This window comes from Argentina anserina, chromosome 2 (genome assembly GCF_933775445.1).
Source record: "Argentina anserina chromosome 2, drPotAnse1.1, whole genome shotgun sequence".
Classification (NCBI taxonomy): domain Eukaryota; kingdom Viridiplantae; phylum Streptophyta; class Magnoliopsida; order Rosales; family Rosaceae; genus Argentina; species Argentina anserina.
In genome coordinates, this window is record NC_065873.1 from 27152347 (window position 1) to 27174041 (window position 21695).

The 21695-nt window shown below is 36.4% G+C and overlaps 3 protein-coding genes across 3 annotated transcripts; all 3 read right to left on the reverse strand.

Moving 5' to 3' along the window:
* Positions 1 to 8137: 8137 nt before the first annotated feature.
* On the reverse strand, positions 8138 to 9797 carry LOC126784297 (amino acid permease 8-like). The gene is given in 7 exon segments (XM_050509768.1): positions 8138 to 8591; positions 8697 to 8824; positions 8936 to 8980; positions 8983 to 9146; positions 9239 to 9332; positions 9501 to 9686; positions 9689 to 9797. Coding segments are annotated over 7 exon segments (906 nt in total). The 3' UTR covers positions 8138 to 8411.
* A 3153-nt stretch (positions 9798 to 12950) lies between these two features.
* On the reverse strand, positions 12951 to 15237 carry LOC126784930 (auxin-responsive protein IAA2-like). The gene is made up of 5 exons (XM_050510478.1): positions 14591 to 15237; positions 14102 to 14394; positions 13805 to 13931; positions 13425 to 13489; positions 12951 to 13280 (listed from the first exon to the last, which is right to left on the reverse strand). Exons 1-5 carry the CDS (start codon positions 14971 to 14973, stop codon positions 13222 to 13224), a joined length of 927 nt encoding a protein of 308 aa, XP_050366435.1. The 5' UTR covers positions 14974 to 15237; the 3' UTR covers positions 12951 to 13221.
* Positions 15238 to 17013: 1776 nt separating this feature from the next.
* Positions 17014 to 18781, reverse strand: LOC126784931 (histidine-containing phosphotransfer protein 4-like). Its single transcript, XM_050510479.1, has 6 exons — positions 18645 to 18781; positions 17999 to 18132; positions 17846 to 17914; positions 17605 to 17676; positions 17432 to 17504; positions 17014 to 17324 (listed from the first exon to the last, which is right to left on the reverse strand). The coding sequence occupies exons 1-6, from the start codon at positions 18702 to 18704 to the stop codon at positions 17289 to 17291; spliced, it is 444 nt and encodes a 147-aa protein (XP_050366436.1). The 5' UTR covers positions 18705 to 18781; the 3' UTR covers positions 17014 to 17288.
* Positions 18782 to 21695: the final 2914 nt, after the last annotated feature.

Here is a 21695-nt window from a genome sequence, read left to right on the forward strand (position 1 = left end):
TTTTCACTGACACACACCCAATAATTGAAGTACAAAAACCATAAACTTCTCAAAATAAATGAGACTAAGTTGGGGTCATCCTTCAATTTAGTAACACGAGATCAATAAGATTTCCAAAAAAGATTTTCCAGGAAGTTAAGAACACGGAGAGGCTTTGTGCTATTTTTTTAAATCAGAACCATACGTTCAATTTAACAGTGGAGAACAAAAGTCTTCCAAGTCCTCAAGAACTTGGTTTTTATTGAGAGTTGCTCCTTTTTTCAATTATATAATTAATTTCAGCTTTCTAATTAATTATGAGAAGAAAACGAAACTTAAGACTTTGGCACAATTTTCTGCATACATGTAAACCCCGGAATCACGGTTAATTACCGTGACAAATACAGTAAGAGAAATTTTTCAGTCCTCTTGGAGAATCACGTGGTAATGTCCAATGGTCTTCATTTCTAATCACCATTTGACACTCATGATTTAAATTAAAAAATCATATTTAGACTATTTTGGGTTTTGTTCTAAAACCCTATACCATACACTCTAATACCCTAAATTCTAAAACTATATACCGTAAACTCTACACTTTAAAACCATATACTCTAAACCCTAAGTCCTAAACCTTAAACCTTAAATCCTAAACTCTAAACTCTAAACTCTAAACTCTAAAGTCATAGTTTAAAATCATCAATACTAATAAAAGTTATTTCACAAATAATAAAAATATGTAAAATTATAATTTTGGTGTAACAAATCCACGTGTCAAAATATAACAGGTGAGAAATACCACTGAACATTAACACGTTGTTTTCTAGAAGGATTGAAAAAAAATTCGGCCCCAAAGACTCGTGTTTGAAATTAATTTCAATTAACCTACGAATTTTTAAACGCTCGAATTACCAGAAAACTCCAAAAATTATGCATGCAGTGTAGAAGTAATGCGACACCAGCAACTTGTTTGGTGAAATAGGACAGACAATGAATCATAGGCATCAATGCATCATCATAAACATGCCTTCTTATAGTTTAGCTTCATTCATTTTATGATTTTTATCTACATCGATCACCACTTTGATTGTTGCTCTGTACTCTCTAGGGCTCTAGGTAACCTGGTTTTGTCACGTTTTAACTCTGAGATTGGATTGAGAACAGTAGTGGGTTTTGCTGAGAGCTTGTTCAACAGTGTGACAGACGCATGTATCTATCAGAAGGAGAAAAGGCAGAACCCCGTTAGCTAGAATATGTGAATGTAAATAATGAAGGGCTGCTAAGTTGAACATTCTATTGGACCATCTGCAGTCTGCAGTCTGCTAATTCATGTCTTCAATCATGTATATGCATGTCAAGGAGAAAAAATGCACAATAACTATCAATGGTCTTGAGTGACGGCTGAGACGCTTAGATATTTTCGAACTTGTTGACAGTAGTATCATTACCGCTGCTGATCACCTGGGTCCAACCCACAGGTCCGCACATAACTGTCGTAGTTACGAAATTTCAAGTGATAAAACTTGAAGTCGAAGTTATGAAAACTCTAAAACAATCTCAAATATTTTGAAATCATCTTATGTATCGAAACTAAGTCCATAGCATGACTCAGTCGACTTGAATAATACATAACTAGTTTATACCTCATTATTATAACCAATGGAAATGTAAAATTCACTCAATCCTCACCACAAACAGATGAATGAAATCTTCAAAATAAGCCATCCGAATATGTAATCCACACCTGTAGAACTATCTCCTACATCATCGAATAGGTGTACCGTGATTATAAACACAAACCCGGTAAGTTTTGCAGCTCGTATGAGTAAACCAATAGTATAACATACATCTTATACAAAAGAAAATATGTAAAATAACATTTAAAAACAAACGTACTCATGTGATACTGGGCAACCCATCTGTTACCCAAAATCATTTAAAACATGGGTACTCATGAGACTCAAGCAACTCATCTGTTACTCCTCATGCAGTACACCGACAAGCACTGGGCAACCCAACTGGTTACCTAAAATAATGTAAAACATGGGTACTCATGAGACCCGGGTACTCATGAGACCCAGGTACTCATGAGACCCAGGTACTCATTTGTTATCCCTCATGCAGTACACTGACAGACATACTAGAACTCTAACTGAATCGTAAACGACACCCGGCCAAGGCTTGGTTCCGATTACTGCCAACACGTCCGAAGACAGAAAAACACGTCCGGAGACAGAAAACACGTCTGAAGACAAGAAACATTTTAACAAGACTGAATGTTAAAACCACGTACAATAACAATCCACTCATTTTATCGTACTACAACAAAGCGACTCTTGCTCAAATAAAATAAATATAATTACCACAGTATAATTCATTTGGAAATAAGAACGTAACAGTATGTAATATAGCAACCCATATATATGTATCATATTTACCATTTTATACACATATACAACCCACTATATTATATACATGTCATAGGTCGATCTTTTTAAGAAAACGTACATATGAGTCACCGCCAAGGGTAGACTCGTCATAGTGAGATATACTCACATTCACCATAGTTCATAATCACTAAAACTTTTTTAAAATTATTTATTAAAATAACGTTTCACTTACCCATGAACCGTAGACGATCAAGTTCACGTAATTTAAACCAAAACATATTTTTAAAATAATTTTTATAAACTAGTAATGCAACGACTATGGTGACAACTCAAACTAAATTCAATAATTATAATACTACTTCGATCATGATGATCATTGTGAGGTTTACTCACCTTATTTCCCACGTGCATGTTCCACGACACCGAAAGCGATTCTCTCACTCGTTTCGTCGGTCACCTAATAGCATGATAAAATGTTTAGAAAATGATACGTAAAATATCAGGTGACGATTTCAGTAAAGCTAAAATGTTGTTCATAAAACACTGTTCATGTTTACTGGTTACTAAACATTGTTTGGATTTACTGTTTTACAGAACACTACTTATAGTTACTGTTCATCAACACTGTTCACATTTACTGCTCATTAACACTTTTCACATTTACTGTTCATGCGGCGCCACTGTTTCCCGACCACCGGTTGAAAAAGATAATCTAATTAAAGTATTAGAATTAAGAAATACAGATTCAGAGAATGACATAAGTGAAGATATTAGATCTTTATCAGGATCCTCTTTTTCCGAATCAGAAGAAGGATCTTTCCCCTCTCAAAAAATCACTTTTGGCTGCAACGATGCTTGTTGCAAAACAATTAATGTTCTCTCTAAACAAGAAGAACAACAAGAATTATTAATTGATTTAATTGCTAAAATTGATAATCCTGACTTAAAAACTGAGTACCTCAAAAAATTAAAAAATTAATTACCCAATAAGATGTTGGTAAAACACCCTCACCAAAAGTCAGCCTTAGCTCAACATTTGATAGGTTCAACAGAAGTAAAAAGGAAATTACCATCCAAGATTTACAACAAGAAATTAAGAACTTTAAAATAGAAATTCATGTTTTATAACAATCTCATTCTAAGCTTATAAACGATAATATAAATATCAAACAAGAATTAAACATTATTAAAATAAATGATGCATTTTCCAACTTAGAAAATCCTCCAATTAATGAAATATTAGATGAAGAAAATAAAATACAAAATGATGAAGAAGCATCTGAACAAAACATTCTTAGTGTTATTAATCATATTCAACTCAAAAAATGGTATACCACGATCCAACTCAGAATCAAAGATTTTGAACTCACAACAATAGCCCTTGTAGATTCTGGAGCCGACCTCAATTGTATCCAAGAAGGTTTAATACCTTCAAAATATTTTGAAAAATCTAAAGAATCTCTCAGTTCAGCAAATGGTTCAAAAATGAATATTAAATATGAAATCCCTAGAGCACATATCTGCCAGAGTAAAGTTTGTTACAAAACATCATTTGTTCTAGTAAAAAACTTAACTGATAGGCTCATCTTAGGTCTACCATTTATCACCTTAATTTACCATTTCCTTGTCAATTATGATGGAATCATTACTTACCCTTTTGACGAACTAGTCAAATTTAATTTTCTTTCAAATCCTGAAATTCATACCTTAAAGGCATTACAAGAAAATTCAGTTACAAAAACTATCAATTGTATCCAGACAAAAACTAAACAAATTAGTTTTCTCAAAGAAGAAATTAATTTTAAAAGAATTGACAACCAACTTCAAGATACCACTCTTCAAAGTAAAATTAAAAAATTTGAAGAAAAAATAATTAAAGAACTGTGTTCTGATCTTCCTACAGTATTTTGGCATAGGAAAAAAACATATCATTTCTTTACCATATATAAAATAATTTAACGAAAGTAATATCTCTACCAAAGCTCGTCCAATACAGATGAATCACGAAATCATGGAATTTTGCAAAAATGAAATTAATGAATTACTCAGAAAAAGAATAATTCGACCTAGTAAATCTCCTTGGTCATGTGCCGCCTTTTATGTTCAAAAAAGTGCTGAGCTTGAAAGGGGTACTCCTCGTTTAGTCATCAACTATAAACCTTTAAATACAGTCCTGGAATGGATTAGATACCATATTCCCAACAAAAGAGATTTAATCAACAGACTAAATAAATCAGCAGTTTATAGTAAATTTGACATGAAATCAGGTTTTTGGCAAATCCAAATCAATGAAGCTGATAAATATAAAACTGCATTTGTTACTCCTCTCGGCCATTATGAATGGAATGTAATGCCATTTGGTCTTAAGAATGCTCCGAGTGAATTCCAAAATATTATGGACGACATTTTTAATTCTTACAGTCACTTTTCAATTGTGTACATCGATGATGTCATAATCTTCTCCCAGTCTATTGATCAACATTGGAAACATCTTCACTAATTCTTTTCTATTATAAAAAACAATGGTTTAGTAGTATCCGCTTCAAAAATAAAGCTATTTCAGTCAAACATCAGATTCCTAGGATTTAACATCCACCATTTACAGATCCAACCCATTAACCGAGTTATCCAATTTGCAGACAAATTTCCAGATGTCATACTAGACAAGACCCAATTACAAAGATTTCTTGGATCATTAAATTACATAGCGGATATTTATCAAAACCTACGAAAGAAATGCAAACCCTTATTTGACAGACTAAATAAAAATCCTCCTCCATGGACTCTTACTCATACATCTATAGTCAAGGAAATCAAAAGTCATGTTAAAACATTGCCGTGTTTAGGAATTCCCCTTCCAGATGCTTTTAAAATAGTTGAAACTGACGCTTCAGACATAGGATATGGTGGTATACTTAAACAACGAATTTCTCCTACCCATCCTGAACAAATTGTCCGTTTCCATTCCGGAGCCTGGAACCCGGCCCAGTCTAATTACAGTACAATAAAAAAGAAATTTTATCTATCGTCTTATGTATCAGTAAATTTCAAGACGATGTATTAAATCAAAAATTCGTAGTCAGAGTTGATTGCAAGAGCGCAAAAGATGTCTTAGAAAAAGATGTTCAAAATATTGCTAGCAAACAGATTTTTGCCAGATGGCAAGGAATTTTAAGTATTTTTGATTTTGAAATTGCATTCATAAAGGGGAGTGATAATCATATACCAGATTTTCTAACCCGAGAATTTTTGCAGGGTTCATCATGCGACGGTTCAACTCTCTCGGCTCCCACAGGGCCGGAAAGAAAATAGTAAACCTTGAGTCACCATCACCAGTAAAAATGAAATAAAAGATGAAAACCCCAAGTCATCCCCATCTCTTAGTCTTGTTCCTCATACAGGTCATACTCTTATGCCAGTCACAAACATATATAGTCTACTAGGAACTACCCTCAGTCAACCTAGGCCCAATTACCAGTCAGCATTAGTCAATGATTATGATCCTTTCAAACTCCAGACAGCTCCACCTCCCCCGGCGTATGTCCATCATCTGAAATCATCACCTTATCAGTTTAGGGCTATAGAATTTTGTTTCTTTGCTGAACCATCCCTAATACAGTTAAAATCACCAATTGCTATGACGAAAGTTTTCTATGGCCCAATCAACCATTATCCTCCTGGTAAACCATTATCTTTCTATCACAATTGTCTCACTGCTTCTGAGTCAATTTCAATTAAAGCCATCTATGAAAATCAAGATCCAACAAAGAAAATTTTGTACCATTCCCTTTATATTAAAAAGGTTATCCCATTATCTGATTGGGGTTTCGATGCTTTTTCCAAACACCCAACCTTCGAATGTACCTATCATGATTATATTGATGCCTGGAATAAAATTTTCCTCCATCAAAAACAAGATTTTAGTCACTCTTGGTTTATCAATTTTGACAGTAAATTCATTCGCCAGTTCCCTTTATGGTTCGGAGAATGGTGGGAGTACCATGGTGCTTCTGATGATATTCTTCCTCCTGCCCTACAATCAGCAGTAAAAAATTTTGAAGTTTCAGTTCCCCATACTACTTACGAAGACAACTTTGACCCAATCATGTTCATGTCAAAATACAAAATCCCTTGGATCTTAAAATGGAATTACGACTTTCACAATGAAATTTGTATTTCTAGAAACACCGACAGAATTCTCACCCAGTTTGAAAAAGAATTTGCAGACAATCCTCTCGGTCAAGTTACAGTTAAAACAGCTCCGGTCAATCTCCAGTCAACACATGGTCAGGTCACAATTAAATCATCCCCTGCAGAAGTCATTTTGGCCCACCAGCCGTTTGCAATAAGCCCAGGCTAGGCCAGCACGGCCCAAACAACATCTTCTTCCAGTCAGAAAAATAAGTCTAAAAAGTCTACATCTTCAAAATCAACCTCCACCACAGCATTAGAGCTATAAAAAATGGCTGAGAAACTTATTCAACAAGCAGTCACTCTATCACAACAGGCTACTAATCTTTCAAAAGCTAAAGATAATGAAGATAATTGCTCCTCATCATCAGAAGCCCACAGTGAAGCAGCCCCGAGTCAACCAACCAGATGGGCTGACTACCAAGACAGTCAAGATCTGTATGAACTGTAGACAGAGTAGTACATCTCAAACCCAGTCAAAACCTCAATCTCAATCAAAGTCAAAACTAGAAATTAACTTTTCCACCGAAGCTACAGTCAACCGGCAAAACACTATTCACTCACATGCCAGACACTCCACTATTCAGCAACAATCAAAAGTCAACAGTAAAAACAGATTCGTTTTCTTATATGAGGCTCTCTCCCCCATCCGAAGACACCCCGGAATTTTCCAATTCCTCTCTTCTCTCATTCTCTGGACAATCCGAGAGCTTCTTCATTGTAATAGTTCTTTTTAATTCATGCATAAGTTCTTAGTCAGTAACCTTTAGTTTTCATTCTGTTGTATTAAATCTTCTGTAAATATTATGGTCATCTAGTTATAATCATTAAAACATTATAATACATGTTTCCGTGGTCTCTGGTATCATATATATATATATAGGGCCGTTCTAAAGAGGATGTCCGCATATATGCAAAAGTGCAGACATCCATCCTCATAGTCTCGTTTAGGTGTTTGATGGCATCATTGGCAACTTGATGAAGACTTCGGACATCTCGGATGGCAAGGAGGCCAAGAAAAGACTCAAGTAATCAGAGTCGAAGGTATGTAAGAGCAGCGAGCTCGCATGAAACCTCAAACACCATCAAGATCGAGTTTGAAGTCTTAACTAACAAGTCGAGCAACAAAAAGAGGCTCCAATGGAGGTCTGCTTCCACTTCAACAATAGCATTGCCGCCATCCGCACTGATCAAGGTGAAGATGGACATCCGCACTTTTGCAACTTTGCGGATGTCCGCTTCTGATCCGAACTCTATATATATATATATATATATATATATATATATATATATACAAAATTTCTCAGCTGCGGACGTCTGTACGGTGCGGATTCGGCGATTCCAGCCACCGGCGACGTGCAACGACGGCACTGACCAGCACAACCGCACTCATATCCTCTCGGCGCTCCTGTCTGTGCCGGCCGGAGTTGCAACGCCGGCCTACGGTGGCCGAATTCTCGAAATCTCCGCACGGTGCCCAGAAATTTAAAATTTTAAGATTCTAGCCGCCGTAGGCTGGCGCTGCAGCTCCAGCCGGCACAGACAGGAGCGTCGGGAGGAAAGGAGTCCGGCTGTATTGGTCAGCGCCGTCGTTGCGCGTCGCCGGTGGCCGAAATTGTCGAATCCGCACCATGCGAACGTTCGCATCTGAGTAACCCTATATATATATATATACATATATATATATATATGGGGCTTTTGAGATGCGAATGTCCGTACCTTAACCTAAGGTACGGATTTTCATTTTTTGCCAACTTTCTGATCAAATTTTCACATCTCCACCGTCCATTCCTTAGGTAATAATGTATATATCACCTCTGCAAATTTTCAGCTAATTTGGTAATCAAGAAGCTAGAATTCCCAAGGCATATCATCTCCAAAACCAGCAAGCAAATTTTCCGGTGTCTTGTTACCGAACGCAGCATAACCCAAGGTGGCACACATCATGAACAGTAATGCCATAGTCAAACCCCCTATCATGACAGCCCTCTTCATCACTTTGTTTTCTGGTGGTGACGACTTCAGTGTGTCCTTAAGTCAGACAAAGTACAATGTCAAATAACAAGGGGGCCGGGTTTTCCCAAGCTAAAGAGGAAAAACGCAGAAAGGGTTTAGTTGATATGGCCTATGGCTTACTTGGATATCAAACAGGACAAGAGCATACGAGCAAGCAAATGCGATGTCTCCTGCTGCTATAAACGTCATCCAAATTTTTTCCAATGGCGACTGCTCCAACCCTGCAAGAGAGGTTGTTCCTCCTTTTCCTGTTCAAAAATTGCGGGCTCGATCATGCCAATCTTGTGACTTGTGAGGGTTCGTGCCAATCTACAAATGACCAAAGGCCGTCTCAAAAATATAACGGAGAAGTTATGTACCTGATATGATCTTAGCAAGAGAAAGTCCAATTCCAATAGTTGCAAAGACATAGTGGCTGCAAGCTTAGAGAGCCCCGACAACTTGTGAAAGTTTTGGAGTTGTGAAAAGAGAAGTTGGACAAGCCCAAATCCAACCATGTGTGGGATGTTGGAAAACATGCATGGAGAATCTTCACCATTTCTACGATGACAACTCGACTTCTGTACAGCCCTGCATTGATTGAATAATCCTAGTAGGATTAGGAGTAAAATGGTGACTAGCTGGCTAGTATTGATTACTTGATTCTCAGTAAGAACACTTACACCAGGCTCTTTGCGGTGGTTATAGTGAAGCCAACTCCAATGGTAGCAAAGTTTATGTATAACATCCATCCACAAATCTTGTGCATTGTGTCACCTGGACATTAAATAGTTAGACAACAATTTTCTCAATTCAAGAATTTCAATCCACTAAATAAACTTCAATATTATGCAATTAATACAAACAAGAGACTTATAACTGAAACTTACAACTACAAATTTATATAGTGATAACAATTTTGCTCACGCGATGGATCGGACTTACCTGGATAGACTTTGACAGCCTCCGAATAAGAGTAGTTTCTTTTGCCAGAAACTGGGTCAGGAAATCTGTAACAATCTGCTAAGAGTGTGGCACCGTAGCCAGCAGCAAAAGTGCAGAACAAGATAATGAAAATGCCAGCAAGCTAGCCGAGTTGGGCCATTGCCCAGGCTAGAGATAGCACCCCAGCCCTATTGATGCTGTGATTATATGGGCACAGGCAGTCCATACTGTTCCTTCATGCTCATACAAAACCAACCGATCGTTACTAATTCTTCGATGTGCGACGTCTATTTGCATACAATTATAGAGATCAATCTCGTTCACTCGGTCAGTAACTGACTGTTATAAAGACTGCAATCACTACATTTAGTTATATAGAAGAATAAATTTACGAAACATTAGCATATGAAATTTCTTAAACAAATTTAGTTATATTTCTCAACTTCTTTGTAAATTAATTGGTGAAATTTACACCATGTATGATCTTCAACTTAATTTGCCTTTTTTTCTTTCCTATTTTCACTTAGTTAATGCAGACTCTTTGACAGTAGGTGAACTTTAATACATTTGCTCGCATTAATACCTGTATCTAAATGGAGGATTCGTTCATAAATCTATTAATGACAGTATTCCATACAAAATTAAAAAGAAAAAGAAGAAGAAGAAGAAGAAGAAGAAGAAGAAGAAGAAGAAAGACAGTTATAGGCTGGAAACTTTCTCCTCATAGCCTTAATTGTATATACTACATTGTTGAATCCTGCTAGCTAATAGCTAGATCTCAAGCTAAATTGTTGTTTGTAATCTTGACCAGGAACAAAAAAAAAAAAGAGTAAAAGGATATATAGCTAGCGAGGTAAATTAATTTGATAGTCTTTCTTGACCTAGCTAGAGAAGGGAAAGTAGTCTGTCCCTCTCTCAAAATCATTACTCATCAGAAATGGCAGAAAAAATCAAAAAATTGCTGATAGAGAGAAATTGAAGATACCAGTTCTTTTGAGTTTGCCATCATCATCCACCGGAATTTCTTCTCTAGATTCTGATAAGTCATGCTGAAATTCTTCCAACCTCACTCAACGCCATTCCGATCGACTACCACGCTTTCATGCATGTACTTCTGAGTATTCGGAATCACAGCTAGAGATTACAAGAAAATGATGAGAAACACCTATTTAAATAAGAGGAGATATATAGTATAGTTCCCTCTATAGAATCTTTCGGGGTGTGAGAGTTTGAAACGAGTCAAATGCCTGGCTATTACTTCTGCAGGACCTCGTTTAGTAAATCTAGTCAGATATTCAAAATCTGGACAACCTACACCCATAAATAGGTAGATAGACATGGGATACTCTACTGGCGTGGTTATATTTGGAATTCTTCTGAGGCCAGCAGCAAACTCCATTTATTTTATAATGAAACGACTACCGTAGTAATTAATTAATCTCCTTCCTTATGTTCTCGTTGGTGAAGTTGCATCAGATTATTGGAATTAGTCATTTGTAACTGAAATCAAGCTAGGACTAATCTTTGCATGCATGACATGATAGCAGGCCAGGGCGGCCAGATGGAGAATGATAACAGTTGCGTCCAACCTTTGCAAAGGCACGTATATGAAAATTGAGAAAATTGCCCATGCTCTCTTGCAATTTTGCTATATAGGGTCTCTTGGCTAAGGAGGTCCGCATCAATGGTTTTGGTGCGGATTTCTATTTTTGCACAACTTTTCGATCGAATTTCATATCTCCACCGTCTTGTATCTAGATAATATTATGTAGATAATCTATGTAAAATTTTAACATATTTGGTGATCGTTAAAACCCTCCAAATTATGTTTTTCTGTCAAAAACATGAACGGTTTGTGTTTGACATAATTCAGTCCGTCCATTTATTTTTCGATTTTGAGGGTCTTAACGATCACTAAATTGGCTAAAAAGTTACAGAGATGATCTACATAATATTATCTAGATACTAGACGGTGTAGATGAAGAAATTCGATCCAAAAGTGGAACAAAAATGGAAATCCGCACCAAAATCATTGGTGCAGATCTCTTTAGCCAAGAAAATCTGTGTGTATATATACATATATGTATATATATATATATATCCAGAGTGAACCTTCACTCTAAAATTACAAAGTGAAGTTCTAATTTTGGCAAACTTTTTGGTCAATTTTTTTCACCATAATTCATTCAATATTTAGGTATGCTATTCAAGATCATCTCTACAAAATTTCATCAAATTCGGACATTGCTAAGGTATTGAAATTAGATTAAATCAATGAACGAATTAAAACTGTTCAACGTGAACCGTTCGTGTAAATCTCGATTTTGAAAGCTCAAACCATTGTTAAATTGGATGAAATTTTGTAGGGATGATCTTGAATGGCATACCTAAATATTTGAATGACTTATGGTGAAAACATATGACCGAAAAGTGTGCCAAAATTAGAACTTCACTCTGTAATTTCAGAGTGAAGGTTCACTCTGAATAAGGACTGTATATATATATATATATTGCAATTTTGGTAGCGTTTGAGGACCACGATAAATCGATAATACATTTGTGTGAAATATGTTATAGTTAATGCTTTGTACGTTGTTGTTTTTAACTCTATGCTAGTTAAGTTTAACTGTTAAATAAGTAGTAGTTAAATTTTGATTTTTGTGTGTGTAGTTAGTAGTTGGTATATATCATATCAAAAAATATTAGAGAAATAGAGGTCTGGAGCATAATAGTGCTGCAGCCCATTTCAATCAAAATATCTTCTTGCATCTCCATGATTATACCAGCATCTTATATCAAATATATATTGGTGTATGTGTGTGATTAAGCGCAGGAGATAAGAGAAGAAGCAAATCAAGGGAAAGTACCTGATTTGGGTGTGAAGGGTAGTTGCATAGAGTGCAGTAAGCTTGGATCAGAAGAGGTGCTCAACCCCAACAAAATTAATGGTTTATGAGTCGATCTAGCGCACTAGCCAAGCTAGGTATTGGTTTTAATGAGATACTGTAGCTTTATCTGTGGTCACCTAACCAACAAGAACTCTCAAATTAAAGGAGAGAGTTACGGTATAGAAACTTCCAACACAAATGTCCGGATTTTCTTGCCTACCTACAACCCTAGATCTTCAATTGGGTATGTACGCATTCCTCAATCGTGTAGGGTTGAGAGATCAATTGCAATGCACATGATTTTGAACTGCTCTTTTCTACCACTATACCTGGCATTATAGAATCATAACGTACCATGCATCCATGTCTGATGTCTCACCTCATAAAATTGTGTAATAAGTTTTTCCCTGAAGGATTTTGCATGCTCTCCAAATGGATGCAATTAATTTAACAGCGACAGTAAGGATAAAATCGGTAAACTTTTCTACCAGCCTACAAGTCCATATTGCAAAGCTATATGTTAATGGTGTTTTTCAGATAAAGATCGACGTACTCAAATATATGATGATGACGATTGATAATTGTGTTCAAATATATCCGAAACGGAAAACCTAGGCGGTACAAAAACGACACAAGATAATCACACAAAACAAGCAAATGAAGATTATGTTTGATCATCTTCTGCACACTTATACAAGATATAGGCCATTAGAAAGAAAAGAGAGAACTAAACGAGAAAGACCTTAATTATACAGCGCAGCTAAAAGAGATAGAGCTTGATGCCGACATGCATGGATATGGGAATTTCTCCACTAATGATAGCAGCTGCCTCCTCATCTTCCAGTTTCCATTGCAGACTCGAGTGGTGTCTTTTCATGCCGACTGCTGTTCACTGAAAACAGGCAAACTTCCATTATTGCAAATATTCCTGATCCTAAAGCTAACAAGCTAGATAGCCATGCATCAAAATTTAACATCACTAGCGCGCAGCTTCTCAATTTATCAGAAATTAAAACTTAAAAGTTAATAATCTCACATCGTAGAGTCGACAGCTCTGAGCTCTTTAGCACACGCAGCCTCTTTGCCGTGGAAACAAACATGCTGCAATTTTCGAATGAAACGAAAGATCATTAAACGTTACAACTGCATCATATATATATATATATATATATCAAGTGACCTACTAATGAAAGAAGCAAACATGCTAATTCTGTCTAGCCGTGTTCGGTAAATCTAAGCTAGAGCATGTTAAGGAAACCGTGCTAACTGGTATATGATTCATATATAACCTTTATTTCTGTGCGCGCGTCAGATGAGAGGTGAACTATTACGGCTTAACCCCTAGGAAGAAGAAAAAAATAAAGATCCTAAAAAATAGTACATCCCAGTTTAGATCTATAATGATGAAATGCTTACTTCCATGGGACATCACCAACTAGCATCCTGTCTCCTTCATTATCCTCATAGAGAAGAGTATATGAATCGCTAATTGCTTTGGTCTCTTCCTTGTTCTCCTTTTCAACAGCAGAATAATCTCTTTGAGCTGTAAAAGACGTACCGAGGACAAATTATATATATGCATATTCTTCTATCATAATCACTGATATTTTAAATAGCAAATAGTCAAATACCACCACAAAAACAGTACTATAAATGCTTAAATCTAAAACAACATTTCATATATCTGGGTTCTTGGAAAATCAGAAGACTAACCAGCAAGAAGGACTTGGAAGAGATGATCTATGGCAGAGGAGAGCTTCTCATAACTATCATATGCTTTGAGATTAACCTTTCTTCCAATGGGAACTCCTTCCATGTTGATCTTCACAAACATATGCTCTTTGGTAATACCATCGACGGTTTTTCCTTTACTCTCCTCCTGCGCAATCTCAAGAAGTGACTGATCTGAAGTAGGCTTCGCAAGGCTTGATTTGTTTGCAAGATTTTTTCTAAATGAACGGACTGGAGGCCACCCAACTACTGGAGCTTGTGTGATTCTGCTTTTACTGAAGTAGCAAGAAGAAGTAATAAACCAGTCATAAGAAGAACAAAAACACAATCCGGTAAAAGTTGGACACTTCTTAGTACTTGGTTACACTCAACCACAAGACCTTAACTTCATGGAAACTACTTGACTACTTTGTGTTTTAGTAATTGTAACCCTTATAAATTAAGTAATATAAATAAAAACTGATCGAGCACCTTTTCTCATCAGAGCCATTTGCTGCAGCTGCAATGGGAAACTTTGAAGCAGTGGCAGGATTTGAACACGCTTTGTTATCTGGTTGAGGTATCACTGGGCACTTGAAATAGGAAGACTTTGGCTGATGCTGAGCTGTGTTTGCCAGCCACTTTATCTCTTCATTTTTGGCCTTAACTTGTAATTCATGACAGACTCTTTTGGCTTCTGGATCAGAAGTAGTGAAACCAAGTTGGGAGTGAACAGAACGGTCTTGATCTCCTGGAGGACCTAACCTAAGCTCCAGTTTTCTCTCTTCAGAAGCAACACCACAGCTTCTCTTATTTGCTCTCACAGGAGGTTCTTCCGTGACATGGAGTTGATCACGATTATACAACTGCCCCATTTCTTTGTGGACACTACTCTTCACAAAACCTGATGCAAGAGAAGCTCAATGAACACTAATTGATTTTCAGCCTAAGAAAAGTAGGTAGCAAAAACCAAAGTGGTTGTATTCGAAAATATATAGCAAAGTGTGCCACCCATGACCTTTTTTAGAGGCCAAATATAGAGCAATAGAAGGAAAGTGCTGGAAAGATTCCTAGGCTCAAGTTTGGACTCAAAATGGAAATGTACAGTCTGAAACGCAAGTATAAGCCGCGTAGATTGGAATATGGGGCAAGTCATACATACATGACACTAAATATGATATATGACCAAGACAGCATTCTCAGAAATTCACAATGTGCTTGTATGTGTGGTGTCCGTGTGTGACTGTGAATGAGATGAGTCTTGTAATTATGTTTTCATATGAAAAAGAAAAGAAGCACATGCCTGTTTATTCCATAATCTGGGAGCCACCAAGTTCAAAATGCCCTTTGTCCCTTTTTGTTGCTCTTTTTCTCATAATGCATGCCTTGACACATAAACTAGGTTAAGTACAGCTCAGACCCACTGTAAGTTTCGGTTTAATTTGGCTTGCAGTCAACTTCAGAACCACAAGATTAATCAATTCGATCATGTGTAAATCTACCCCTATGTAACTATGTTTGTTGGAGTTCTGCTGACAAGGTTATGTATGTAAACTTCACTGACAGTTAATTCTGTTAAGGAATATGTAGCGCACCAGAATGGCGAAGCTAGTGCATTTCTAAGTGAAATGTACTCATTTCTGTCAATCAGTTATTAACTTGTGGAATGAGCTCCAAATATGTATGCATGATAGGAGACCTGGATTGAATATAATTTATAAAATGTTCAAGTGGTAACTCAGTCTACTCAGGCTTGGGTAGATTCAAGAAACAGTCAAATATGTGTAGCAGTAGCAGCAACAGCTACCACTATCATGTAATTTTCATGGAGAAGAGTCAGAAGACTTCCTAGTCACTAGAAAGTACTTGTAGTGGTCCTCTACTCCACTAGCTAGCTAATAATCTTAGCTACAATAAAATGTGTCATTCTTTAAAACCCAGCTTGCTTTGCCATTATACACTTGGCACTGGGATCTGATAAACTACCTGGTTATTAGGCTTAAGCTGCTTTACATACTTAAGATTTTGAAGGATCAACTTGGCTTTCTGGCAATTGATGGGTTGGTGGGGAAAGATTACCAGATAATTGATCTCATAGTTTTTGAGGTTATTATCATTATGCTAATTAATCTTGAAAGCCTATTATTTTTCTTGAAAAGAAGCAACTGAGAAAGTACTGATGATCAAGTGTTCAATGAATTTTGAGCATATTTGCAGATGGAGCAAGTCATGATCATCATCATTAGCAAAGGCCAACCCTTTTGCAATTACCATCTCTAGTGGGTGGTGGCCCCCTACATTCCACTTATAAAGATATCATATCACTCACTGCTCTCAATCAGTCCATCCTGATAAACCCAACTTTCACTTTAGGCCTTTTTTTTTGCTTTCTCATCTCTCTGCCCTTTAGTTTCTTCATTTCTTGATTGTTGCCATCATTGCTGGTTTTTCCTGCGCTCTAACAAACCTTCCGATATGTGCACAATGAAAGTCTTGCCTGGTTATTGATGATGGTTTTCACATACCTACGTATTTATGCATTTCTGATTCACCGTATGTGAACCAGAAACAGGCAGCTCTGCTGGTGTACTTATGATCATTACAAGTGCTTGATTGCTACTTCAGTGATTAAGACAGTCTTAAACTATATAGCTTGATTCATTGACCCCTCAAGTCATTTCCAAAAAAAAACTCGATTCTTTGTGTCGATCAGTATCCTAATAGACAGTTTAGATATGTACAAAGTTTTCTCAGATCCTACTTCACCTGGTCTCCCTTATTATCATAAGAACAGGAAGTTGACATTTGCATGCTACACTTATATGACAACAACAAAGCTGGAATTTCATCTATTTATTAACAGAAGAACGATCTTCACAGCATTATACATGTATATTGCAGTATAGCTCGATGACAGTAACAAACATTGGATTATTGATAAAATTTGCATTATTTGTTGAGCATTACTTCTATATATGTGGCTAACCAAAGTTCAGCATCTGCATATGTAGTGCAGCAGCTGGACTTGAATATGGTGCCCTCTAGTTTCCAGAGTAAAACATGAGAATGAGCATATAAAAGTTATAGTACTTAGCTAGGACTCCACAAAATTGACATAGTACATAGTTTTCATGAACTAGTTTCTCCACATAATCAACTTGGCACCTCCTTGCCATACTCTGTGTGGCATTCAAGTCCTTTGTGCCATTCCAGCTTGTCTTCTCAACTGCATATATATATAAGAAAGCAACATTATAGCTCCGGGAATTATTTAAGTAGCGTAACACGCCGTACATTATAACTCCCAGAGAGAAAGAACGAGTCTAGGTTTACCTGAAAATATGTTTCAAGCTGCCTCTTCAATGCCTCATGCTCATGTTTCACTCTCTGGAAAGCCCTGAAGCATCTGCAAGGATCAATCATAATCATTGATCGAGGACCGAACAGGCAGAGAATGAAGAAACAGTAAAATATAAAGTACTGTGTAAGAGATATGTTTGCTTTACCCTTCAGCATTTCCTGCCAGACAACATTCTTTGAATTGTGTGCACTCATTCTTCACTTTTACAGCTCCAATGCTGTTAGAAATTACAAATAATTAGTACAGTGGAGTAACAATGTGATCACTCAAAATGGACAGTCACCAATTCTCGAAACATAAGTTGTTCGAAAAACAGTACTTCTGATTAGCTAAGAAAGTTATGATCGAAATGAAGAACAGGTATGAGTTTTAGTAGAATGATCAACCTTGAGCTGCTACCCTTGAACTGGTGCATGTAATCATCCAGCCTTAAAAAATCCATAGGTATACTATGCCTGCAAATTAATATCATCCAAGTCATCACTTTTCATCCTTATCATTACTACCAGGAATAATAAAACCAGGACTGGATGACTTACAGTGCTTGATCAATCTTCTGGAATAGTCTAGATGAGTCTTTGTAGAACAAGGTCACAATTTCCTCCACAAAGTTTGGGTTACTATCGTCTTGCAAATCCTCCAGCTGGACAAATTGCTGCTGATCCAAGTAATGCTGCAAGATTAATCAAACAATGCATCATTGAGTACTGGGCCTAAATACGGGCCGAAGTTATTCTAATGAAAAAGTTGGGCCTCAATACAGTCGACCCCAAGTCAAAACCTAGGGCATCAACAGTCAACACCACCACCGTCGCCAGGATAGCAAAACTTCTCTGTGTGCCATGTTTTATAATCAAGATGATCGAACTTTAGAGAAATGACGTGAAGGATATTCATCAACATAGTAGCATACAATGATGATTTCCTCGTTGTTAATAAATACTTATTCGTTTCATGAAATTTTGAAAGAGAAGATTAAGCCGTCATTATGTTTCCTCATTGGTTGTTAAGTTCTTACGATTAGTCACTTGATGGCGTAGTGAATCAAGAGAATAATGAATTAGATTATGATAGGTTAATGGTTCATCAAAACCATGAAAGCGTCTCATTTTCAAAGGAGAAGGCCTAGAGTGTAAACCTAACAACCCCATAAAATTTTTAAAAACAAAACGAGTAGTTACGAACCTGATCAATGAGAGAACTTCTCATGTGGGCAACCTGGCGTCGCAACTGGTTTTTATCCATCCTTCGTAATAAACAAGACTGAAATAAGGAACTGAAACTAGGACGGGAGCAAAGAGCTAAATTCACGATGGATTGATTGTTATGTTAAAGAATCATGGGCAGCCAACCTATTTATAGTATGATCTGAGAAAAGGGAATTAAGGGTACCGGTACCCCTCTGAAATTAAAGGCAGAGAACAAAATAAAAGGGTACGTGTCGCCAAAATATCTTGCTTGATTATCCATTTTGGGCATATTTTTGGTATTGCAAATGTTGGTATGATGTATATATATGCATGATACGCAGAGCTACTGGTATCAAAGGGAGAATATATAAACAGCCCCATAATGTAGTGGAATTTTTCCTTTGTAATCAAGTATTGGAGCTTGTATTGGAGTTTAGTTTCAACTTTCAACGTATTTTAGAGTTTATGTCTTGCTTAACCAGCACAATTGGTCATATAGCTTTTCTCACCAGATAAATCCATTTTCATCGACAAAATAAACAATAACATGATTTTGGATTGAATCAATGAGCATTTGCGACCTCATTTGACATTTGATAATCTATAAACATGTCACTTATACTTAACTGACATTGCTCTAAATCTGGTGATAAACACATGTTTTTCCATATATGTTCTGTTGAGAAGGCGTGTCACACAGACAATACCTACTAGCTAGAAGGCACACAAATGACACACTCAGGGCCTTTCCCGATCTCAATCGACTTTGGAACAAATCCTGGAATCTTTCTTCTTAATGTAGACTGTTGCCAAATGAACGTCTCACCGTTCAGATATTGTCTGAGAATGCTTCCCAGCAGATATAACAGTATAGATACTGCTTGCAAGTTCCGAGGTGCTTATTCTCCCTACCTTTTTCATCATCTCATATTTTGTTGCAAATGATTTGCAAAATAATTCCTCATAATATGTCCTGAAAATGATAGTGGGAAATGTGATCATAGTGACCACAGATTATCTTTGATCCTCTGTATTTATCAAGGATCCCAGATTACCCAAAAACACCTCTGTAGTATTAGATCAGCTTTATAACACCAAGAAATGATGGGAAATCGGCACTAGTCAAAACCTCGCAACACAAGAAAAACAAGAGGCCAGTTGCTCAAGGGCGTCAGCAACTCTTCTCGTTTTCAGATTTACAGGATATCACAAAGGAGAATGTCACAAATGTTCTGTCCTCGATCAACTTTCCAAGAAATCAACTCAAAACATTTCGGTAAACACTAAACAGGGTAATTAATAACGGGATTCAAGTAATGAAGACTACTGGAACATTCAAGGGCTGCAAAGAAAGAGGAGGAATATAAAGAAAATAAATCGCAGTAATAATGACTGAAATGAGAATAAAACCTTTTCGAAGGCAAGTTGTCATTCTCATGCCTTTCTCTTTCTCTGCACTCCCCGGGAAATGTTGACAGGGAGAAAGAAGAGCAGAGAGGAGAAGCACTTGTTCACAATGTGTCTGTTATGTAGATGCGTGGTCACATCTCCTCTTTTGTAAAGAAATAAGGCTATGAATGGATTGAATGGGATGAGAATATGTGTTTTATGTTTTTTCCAATGATTGGAAGGATTGATATTCTCTCTTTCTATCATATCCCTTGTGTCGATAAGAATCCATCCCTCCACATATATGATAAACTCACTACTGTCACTAGTCATAGCTGTCAGGTTTAGGTTTCTTTCAAGCAGATACGAGCTTCCACCAGAAAGTTTCTCAAATTAAAATTTCAAAAGTTCAAAGTGAACATACAAATACCTTCTAGGCACAAATGATTTGTATCATCTGACTGTTACCACCGGACAACCTGTTAAACAACCTGGTAGATCATTTTCAAAACATCATTCTGGAGTCTGGACAACAAATAAAATCATCAGCTGCGACCATATAGTCGTATTATGACTAACTAAACAATGATTCCACCTGAGGTTCATACATGCCTCATCGTAATGGGACGCTATGGATGTAATTTAATAAGACTCAGCTTCAGCAGATCCAAGAGTAGCAGTGTGGCACAGTAGAACTCACATTTAAGTTATCATAATTTTACCATTAAAGATTCACTTTTCATATAATTGCAATGTATTCCAATGAAAATATAGGCGTGGCTTTTAGTAGACAAATGACAAGTAACAGAATATAGGAAGAAAATATTAATCATCAATAGTCACAAAATAATTGAATGAAAAATGCACATATCTGGACCAAGGAGTAAAATTTCGGCGATTACGAAAATATCGAGGGTCTAAAAATTGAAAATTTTGATGGAAATTTCGGGAAAATATCAATATTGAAAAAATAAATGAGAAAATAAATGGAAAATTATATTAAAACATGGAAATTTTGAGAGATGCTTCTTTGATCAATTATCTTCTATATTTCATAAAAAAATATTGTATAACTATTAGTCTATAATGAGTTGTACTAATTTGAGGTGAAATAATCGTCGAGATTTTTGAAAAACTGATACTTTAAAGTTTAAACATCTTTTTTTTTTATGATTGGGAACCCAAATAGAGGTTAGGTCATCACAACTTATATACATATGAATATAATACATTGAGCATGAAATTGCATAAGTGATTTAGAACAACGTAGAAGATCTATGAGGTATAAAATTTTAATTATTAGGACTTTATACCACATAGAGAACATTAATTTATAGTTAGAGTGAGTTGTATTATTGAAATGAGCGGTTGCCCTCAAAACGTAACCATTAATGAAACCGCATAATACAAGGGGGGACATTGAGTCTAAACTTCATACTACAAGAATACCCTAAAATAATATTAGGCCTCTCAACATAACCTATGCATTCTAACAAGCACCATTTAGCAAGTATTGTAACATTGGCAACTCCATTTGCTTTACAATTTCGGCGACATACCGGAAAGATAAGGCTCATGTAGAGCCATAAAATACTCTATTTATCAGCTTTCCCACTATGTTGCCACTGGAAACATATAGCAGTGACATTAAGTTTAA